The 7,757-nt window shown below is 52.2% G+C and overlaps 6 protein-coding genes across 11 annotated transcripts; 5 read left to right on the top strand and 1 right to left on the bottom strand.

Moving 5' to 3' along the window:
• Positions 1–53: 53 nt before the first annotated feature.
• Positions 54–500, top strand: KVP17_003911 (uncharacterized protein; the record flags this gene model as incomplete). 2 transcript variants are annotated; one of them, XM_068521654.1, is made up of 1 exon in its annotated part: positions 54–500. In XM_068521654.1, the coding sequence occupies one exon, from the start codon at positions 54–56 to the stop codon at positions 498–500; it is 447 nt and encodes a 148-aa protein (XP_068379485.1). The 2 variants fall into 2 exon arrangements, with proteins under 2 accessions (XP_068379485.1, XP_068379486.1); XM_068521655.1 differs by having other exon boundaries at positions 69–500.
• Positions 501–523: 23 nt separating this feature from the next.
• KVP17_003909 (uncharacterized protein) lies at positions 524–2,893 on the top strand (the record flags this gene model as incomplete). The annotated part of the gene is made up of 1 exon (XM_068521648.1): positions 524–2,893. One exon carries the CDS (start codon positions 524–526, stop codon positions 2,891–2,893), a length of 2,370 nt encoding a protein of 789 aa, XP_068379481.1.
• An 801-nt stretch (positions 2,894–3,694) lies between these two features.
• Positions 3,695–4,087, bottom strand: KVP17_003913 (uncharacterized protein; the record flags this gene model as incomplete). Its single annotated transcript, XM_068521658.1, has 1 exon — positions 3,695–4,087. One exon carries the CDS (start codon positions 4,085–4,087, stop codon positions 3,695–3,697), a length of 393 nt encoding a protein of 130 aa, XP_068379489.1.
• A 167-nt stretch (positions 4,088–4,254) lies between these two features.
• Positions 4,255–5,412, top strand: KVP17_003912 (uncharacterized protein; the record flags this gene model as incomplete). Of its 2 annotated transcripts, none has more annotated exons than XM_068521656.1 (1): positions 4,255–5,412. In XM_068521656.1, the coding sequence occupies one exon, from the start codon at positions 4,255–4,257 to the stop codon at positions 5,410–5,412; it is 1,158 nt and encodes a 385-aa protein (XP_068379487.1). The 2 variants fall into 2 exon arrangements, with proteins under 2 accessions (XP_068379487.1, XP_068379488.1); XM_068521657.1 differs by having other exon boundaries at positions 4,378–5,412.
• Positions 5,413–5,438: 26 nt separating this feature from the next.
• Positions 5,439–7,132, top strand: KVP17_003910 (uncharacterized protein; the record flags this gene model as incomplete). 3 transcript variants are annotated; one of them, XM_068521653.1, is made up of 2 exons in its annotated part: positions 5,439–6,460; positions 6,490–7,132. In XM_068521653.1, the coding sequence occupies 2 exons, from the start codon at positions 5,439–5,441 to the stop codon at positions 7,130–7,132; spliced, it is 1,665 nt and encodes a 554-aa protein (XP_068379484.1). The 3 variants fall into 3 exon arrangements, with proteins under 3 accessions (XP_068379484.1, XP_068379482.1, XP_068379483.1); XM_068521651.1 differs by lacking the exon at positions 6,490–7,132 and having other exon boundaries at positions 5,439–6,464; XM_068521652.1 differs by lacking the exon at positions 5,439–6,460 and having other exon boundaries at positions 6,605–7,132.
• A 57-nt stretch (positions 7,133–7,189) lies between these two features.
• On the top strand, positions 7,190–7,757 carry KVP17_003914 (uncharacterized protein; the record flags this gene model as incomplete). Of its 2 annotated transcripts, none has more annotated exons than XM_068521659.1 (1): positions 7,190–7,757. In XM_068521659.1, a coding segment is annotated over one exon (568 nt), but the record flags the coding sequence as incomplete, so codon positions are not given. The 2 variants fall into 2 exon arrangements, with proteins under 2 accessions (XP_068379490.1, XP_068379491.1); XM_068521660.1 differs by having other exon boundaries at positions 7,190–7,735.

The raw sequence follows: 7,757 nt of genomic DNA, 5'->3' as shown, positions 1-7,757 counted from the left end.
CTTGTGAGGCGACATTTCCCCATTCACTCAGCAATCGTCGTGCCATTACCAATATGGTTTACTCTCAGATCTGGAAGTCCGTCCATGGCAAGTTTCCCGACGGAAATCTGGGACCCAAGGTTGTGAAGACTGTGGCCGAACATTTCTGTGACCAGTTAGAGGAAGCCGTGAGGGAAGCAGAAGGAGAGCAGTCCTTCTTCCAGTGGTTCACGCGTCAAGATGTCGAGAACACTGTCACTCTTCGGCAAAAGACGTCCCTCAACGACGGCGGCAACAGCGTCATATTACAAGTGGAAGGCACCGCCCAGGTCACGAAGAAGAGAGGCGATATGCTCCAGTGGATCACTCTTCACCAACTGGTAATGGACCTGGATATCGAGATCAAGGCGATATTCTTAAACGGCGGCCAACTTCGAGAGATGGACCGCGATCCTCTTTTCGTGGACCGGGTCCAGATCGGCGAGAACCGATTCATGCACCAGTTTATGCCTCGGTACTGATTTCGAAATTCATTTTCATTTTAATGTTGTCGACTGAGAGTCTTGACGTCATTGTTAACGCTAACCTCACGTCACGGACTCAAAGTGGTCTGTTGCCTCGACCGCGCCCGCTGATGGTTTCAAATAAGGCGTTGGCTGTCTGCCAACTCACGTCACGCATGCGGAGTCGTGCTTATCCAGTCGAAGGACGAAAGATGGGCTGGATGAAGGCCACCTCTGGTTGGGAACTCTTCCTCGCTGGCATGAGACGGGCCGGAAAGGACGCGTTATGTATCAGAAAAGGGAGATTCAGCAATGGAAACAGACTAAAATGTTTGTTCAGGCATATGGCTAGCAAGGGGGATAATATGTCGTATGGAGACGTCTACGATTCAGTCCAACGACTGATCCTAGGGTTGCTGGAGGGACTTTATGAGGGGTTGAGTGAAGCTGGCACAGCACCGGGAACCCCCTGCAGTGACATTTGCAAAGATTGCGATCCGGTCGGACAGCTCGCGTTCAGAAGCTACGCACCGACCTCTTCGCTGCCTTCTGATCTCCAGGAGCCTATCCACCGACCATCCAAGGTTCGCTTCGACCCCGAGGCGCGGCTTTGTCAAACTTCCTCGGATCTTGCAGCAGACTGCAGAAGGCTGCTCGCGTTCAGGGCAGGAACCAGCTCCTCGGACATCTCACGCCTACCTCTGAAGGGAGAGATATCCAACGTTGTGGATTGCCGCGACAGTTACGTTCATCATCTTTTGGAGGCGACACGCGCCATAGCAATCATGGGAGGTGACTACCCCGAAGCCCTCGTAGCTCAGCTGGCCATGGGCTGCTTAAGAGGTGCAGTGGTGCCTTTGCATCCGACATGGAGCGCTACAATGGTTTGTCAGGCCTTGGCTGAGATAGTCGTGGACATCGTGATAGTGCCAGCAGCGCGTCTTGACCTCATGTTGTCATGTTCCTCTGAATATGTCGGCACTGTGATCGTTGTAGGCCTTCCTTGCCGAGATCACACCAGGCATTTGCGAGCGCAAGGTATCAAGGTGGTCTCCTTCAAAGCTATGCTTCGGTTAGATCTGGAGTTTGACACTGTACAACGCCTGTTAATGTACCACACGTGCGTTTTGCCGTTTAACTTCGCTGACGTCCTAACCGCGGAGTTTTCTCCTGAGCTATCAGTGGCTGCGCACAGTTCAAAGTCGAGCGTCGAGGCTGCAGCAAGTCTGGGTTCTGTTTCCGGCCTTCGACGCTCATTCTTCAAGGCGAGGCGACTACTTGTAAGACACCTTGGGCTAGCAGATATGTGTGTTCGGGCGTTGACCTTCCACATCTTGTACTTCGGAGGGCAGCTGTGCTTCGCGACAGATTCGTCCGTCGACGTTTCTAACGATGGATGGGACGACATTCAATGCGTGAAGGGTCTGATAGAAACCTGCGACAGATCCAATCCAACCGTATGCATTGCAACCGCGACTGAGCTGGAGACGTTGGTCACCCTTGCGTCTTTCGTTGGCTCAAAGCCTCCTCTGCAGCATTCGAAGCGCAGCTTCCTTGATCTGGGGTTTTTGAAAGGTGGCATTCTTTGCGGCGTCCGTACCCTTGTGTGCACAGGAGATAGCCCTGCATTCGAGCTGTTAAACCAGGCTCGGGTGCTTTTGGGGTGCGAGGTCGTCTTGCTTCCCCGTGTCCCCCATTGTTTGCCTTTTCTGGCTTCGTCTCCCCAGGGCACAAATCCCCTTCCTGGCTCCCTGGTGCAACTCCATTGTTGCGCCGCCTTAAAGTTCCCCCAGAAATCTGGTAACGTCGTGGCAGGAAGTCTACTCCTTGCAGGGAGGGCAGCGCCCTTAGGATTATGGCGAGCAGCCGATCGTTTCGAGGGCAATCTCTTTAAGACGAGGCATCCCGTTGTCTTTGAGGTCTCTCCTCCGGGCCCTGTACGCGCATACACCGGCGCAAGCTCGCCGGCACACGGCTTGCTCGTGGCACAGCTCCGGTCATCGTCCTTAATTGGGGACGCTAGGGTTGTAGAGGTTGCGCCGGATACAATCAGTGTTGCGGTGGTGCCCTCCCTCCTGGGACTTGTTTGTTGGACTCGGACATCAGCTGAGTTGTACATGGATTTAAGGATGAATCTACCACTGATGGTGGCAGCAGACCTCACCGTTCTCGATGTTCCCAAGCAACACACCAACGCCCTTCTAGGGCGAATACACAATGATACCCAGCAGACATCCTGGCCCTCATTGTTTTATCGCGCAGTGCGTCAGGATGCACAACGAATCGTACAGGGCCTAGGACTCGTCCTCGAAAAGCTGGTGGTTGTGTCTGCCTCCACTTTCGATAGTCATTTTGAAGTTGTGAGGAGGCTGCAGAGGTCGAGCAACACTAACCATGTGTCCGTTAAGTAATGCTGCAACTCCAGTACACGCAGACTACGTGTCAACAACGCTGCAACTCCAGTACACGCAGACTACGTGTCTGCAGTTGTGAATCAACATCTGCAACAGCTACATAACGTGTCTGCAGATGTGAAGTGAATCAATAACTGCAACAGCTGAATGTTTAGTACATAAAAAAAAGAATTCCGAAATCTTTTGCTCACGATCGTTTCAGGAAAAATGATAAACTAGATCCTTTCAATCTCGTTAGCAGGTTAGAGACGACACAGGCAGGAAAACTTCTGCGTGATGCCCAATACTTGTGTATGCACAGATTTGATGTCGGATCATAGCCTAGGGGCCACAGGATGAACTTCGTCCACGGGATCCAGCATTACCGAGCCGTGAATGCCTGTTCAGCGTAATGACGGAGGACAGCAGGGTATGAAGAGGGACCGGACAGGCAGAATGGGAACGAGGGCTCTTAGTTGTTGGAACACGACTTTGATGCACCGGCTCTCCACAGATCCCAAGGGAAGTTTCCACGTCCAAGTCGTAGAACATCGCTCTAGTGTGCAAAAGCACTGCAAATGGAATCGTAGCGCCGTCCATGACAGCGTCTCGCCCAAGGCAGCTACTTACAGCTTCACACATTCGTAATTCAAGGTCTGTAATTGCAATTCCCGTCGCAATTACGATCCGTTCCGTGGTGTGTTTTGTAGTTTGTGGGGCAGGGAAGTCATATTCATGAGTGCGGGGTGCTCGTTTTGTTCGCATACAGGACACTCGTTACAGGTGTCAAAATTCACGAGTGTAGATGGATTGGTGCACTTAGAAGAAGAAACCAATAACCTTGCCTCCGAGATGTCGCTTCTTCGCGTCGTCCTGATCCATGATGCCTTGGCTGGTGGTCAGCACGACATGGCCGAATTGCCTTGAAGGCAGCAGGTCCGAGCACAACTGCTCCAGTCTAGTCACAGGAATGTCGAATCTGGGACAGATAACACCGCACTTGTTGATGCGGCCGGTGAGGTTAACCACAATCTTGCCAGAGCGACGATCATCCACAACCTCGAACTCGCCAATGTACCCTCGCTTCTGCATGCACTTCAAGAACCGAACGACAACCTTAGATACCGGTTGAATGAGAACCTGTCGTCGGCCTTTACGTTCGGCGTTCACAATTGTCTTGAGACAGTCTGCCAGTACGGAGGTTCTAACCATCTGAAAGGGATGAGGATTGTTGGTGATACGTGCACTTACCTTCACTCGGGATGCTGACAGGCAGGGCGTTAATCATCAATTTGGAGACAAAACGGCGATGTAGGGTTCCACCCAGCATCGCTTTGATATTGCATCTGCACGTCAAGATGTCCGTGACTGAACACTAAATGAATCCGTACGCACCTCCAACACGCTGGTTTCCTCCAACGCCGACACATGCCCGTGGAGCCGTCCAGGGCGACTCCGGCAAGTCAGTTAGCTCCGACTCCATTGAAAAGTGCCAGACTGCGATGCGGGAACTTGTGCAAAAGATAAGTCGCAGACAGGCAGTGCTGAACCCGACAGTGACTGAAGTGGAAGATGGGAGTGAGTCCTCAGACAGTATCGGCGCTGCTGTGAAGAGGCTTGACGATTTAACATATCAATGCGTTGAAGGGAACAACGACACTGATTCCGAGTCGGACTTGATCCCAGCCAGAGGAGCCACGCCTACAGATGAGAATACCCCGATTCGAAGGACAGACTCACATGTCACACCAGTTTCGAGAATCAGACGACCTACTAACATCTACGCGCTGTCAGAAACGAGAACTCCCCGAAACACTAACACCATCACAAAGACCCCCAAACGAAAGCAAAGGCCCACAACACCACCGCAGTCAAAAGAGACCCTGTCCCCTGTCTTCAGAAGGGCACCACGGAAGTCACCTAGACTACTTCCTCAGCTTCCTCCGGTGCCGATAGCGATGAAGGACACAATAGACACGATTCTAGAGATGACTCGACGAACGAAGAAGCCCTCCACCTCCCTAGGAGTGCCGTTATCTGCAGTCGTTAATACGGCAATCCAAATTCCCAGCTCTATGGATGCGCCGAAGCGCCCACAGAGTCACGTCGAGAACTCAGATCGACAGGCCTCGTTCGAGGTGGAGCGGAGGTTCGTGAATGGCTTGGAAGAGCTTCATGTTCCAGTCACAGCCCACGTTATCAGAAGGATGTCCCCTCCGAACCGAGAGACCAGTCGTCCAGAGAATATCATTTCCTTCGAGGGAATTTATCCTCAGAATCGAGAGCCCGATTGTCCAGAGACTATCGTTTCCTTCGAGGGAATTTATCCTCAGGACCGAGAGACCAGTCGTTCAGAGAATATCGTCTCCTTCAAGGGAATTTATCCTCATAACGGAGAGACCAATCGTCCACGAAAGAAAGGTATGCTCTCATGTTTCGGTCACCAGGACGAAGAGGAGGAGCAGTACTGGGTAGACGATCCTCTGGGCGTTCTGAATAAGCTGGAGGGTGATACGGAGCTTTCGCCGAAGTCGTGACGTGGGCAATGCCCCATTTTGTAAAGATGCGAATCGTATCTCGGAGACCGAGCAGCTCGGTCGTCCCTCTCGTCTCTTGGCTCGTCTCTGAAACCGCAACTCTCTCCCCTTGCTTAGTCGCCAAGGTTGTTGGATCTCAGAGAGCTGCTCGACCTGATGACATTCGCCTACCTGCTGAGGAGGCGATTTCAGGCTTCGAACTGCGCGGAGTAACCCCTGTCGAGTCGGAGGTGCCTGATCTCGTGCACCCTGTAACCAAAGGGCACTCCTTTGTAAATGAAGGCAGAGGATATCCGAATCAGGATGCATTCTCGTTTATTCACGTCTTCGACAAGCATAAGGCACAATTGGTATACAGCGTTCTTACCGTATGGGATGGACACGGTACAGACGGCGACATGCTCAGTCACACCCTCCGAGATATCTTCAGCAGAGAAGTTCTTTCGGGGTTAGCTGTGCACGCGAAAACCTGGGGCTCAGGTCGAATGGAGGTCCTTCAGTACGTATTCAGCGCTGCTCTCGCCCTGACTAATGCTCGACTTGGGTCGTATCCGCAGTCTTGTATGTGGCATGGAGGTGCGGTGTTTGTAGGCGTTGTCGTGGACTGGGCTGCGAGGAAAGGTCTATGTGCATCGCTTGGTGATGGGAGCGCCTTCTACCTACAGGAGGCACCAGTGAGCTTGAAAGAGGAATTGTCGTTCCGGCATTTGGGTCTGGACAGCAAGATTGCTTTCAAATCTCGCGCTCTGTCGGAGAATATGGGAGTGGAGAACCCAAAATACGCCTTACAAGTAGTTAGACGACTTGCTTTGGCTAACGTTCCAGGTATCATGCGTCTCTCAGACGACAACGTTCTGGAACTCATCTGGTCTGTGTCAGGTTTTGATCGTGTGGACGGAAGACCCCTCGACACAGCACCAGTGGTACTAAGCATCGACGAGGACTTTGACATACGATTGAATCTGTCTGAGTTGGCGGCTGCAATGGCTGACTACACTCTTCCGATGTCCTCCAGACCAGTTTTCCATCAGTTTTCAATCCATCTCAAGTAAGAATATTGAGGGACCGTCCACGCAGCAACAAGACCAACTACTTGTTCCTCACATCAGATGGATTGACCCACAAATATGATCGCCTCAATACTGTGTCTACCACCATTAGAGACCAGCTCCTTCATCGCATAAAACAGGGGATGCGACCGGGAACGATCGTGGAGTTGGGTGTGGACGCTACATACTGGCTTCTTGAGCTGTTTGGGGCTCAGCAGCAGTTCATTGACCAACGGGACGGCCGAGCGGCGTCGTCACTGGCTAGAGACGTCGCAGTGCACATGAGCAAGTTTGAAAGGGTGCTGAACAGCGACATGCAACTCAGCTATCTCCTACGATTCCTTGCGTCCGACAGCAGAGAGTACAACGATGACATGACTGGGCTCATCATGGTGCTACCCCCAGGTTCTGAAGGGGATGAAATTGTCAAACCGCCAGCGGAACCTAGATCAGAGTCTGATCAAATGTCCGATCAGATGTCTGATCAGATGTCTGATCAGATGTCTGATCAGATGTCTCAGAACACCTCTGCGTCCTCGGAGTTAGTCCGCAACGAACCCAGCCCGCATTCCGACGAGATCAGCCACTCTACAGACCAACCTGAGATGACTGTAGAGGATCTGATTGAGGATCGTGAGACTACCGACGCCCCGACTGATAGTATGTCGTAGACCCCACAACACATGGGCTCTTTGAATGGTCGTTTTGAAAATTACAGATTCTAGAAGATGGGCAAGCAGAAGACTCACATCAACCTTGTCGTTATCGGCCACGTCGACTCCGGCAAGTCCACAACCACCGGACATCTGATCTACAAGCTTGGCGGTATTGACAAGAGAACCATCGAGAAGTTTGAGAAGGAGTCTTCTGACATGGGTAAGGGGTCCTTCAAGTACGCGTGGGTACTGGACAAGCTCAAGGCTGAGCGGGAGCGCGGTATTACCATCGATATCGCCCTTTGGCAATTCGAGACTCCCAAGTACCACTACACTGTCATCGATGCCCCCGGCCATAGAGACTTCATCAAGAACATGATTACTGGTACTTCCCAGGCCGATGTCGCTCTCCTCGTCGTCCCCGCCGATCAGGGTGGCTTCGAAGGCGCTTTCTCTAAGGAGGGCCAGACTAGAGAACACGCTCTCCTGGCTTTTACTCTTGGCGTGAAGCAGATGATTGTCGGTATCAACAAGATGGATGCCTGTGGCTATAAGGAGGCCCGATACAAGGAGATCACTGATGAGGTTTCTGGCTACGTTAAGAAGGTCGGCTACAAGGTGGCTGGTGTCCCCTTCGTGC

Source organism: the organism of the source record quoted next, assembly GCF_019968985.1.
Source record: "MAG: Porospora cf. gigantea B chromosome Unknown PgB_NODE_1123_length_7757_cov_158.705, whole genome shotgun sequence".
Lineage (NCBI taxonomy): Eukaryota > Apicomplexa > Conoidasida > Eugregarinorida > Porosporidae > Porospora > Porospora cf. gigantea B.
Note: the sequence above shows the minus strand (reverse complement) of the source record. Positions and strands in the feature narration are given on the sequence as shown.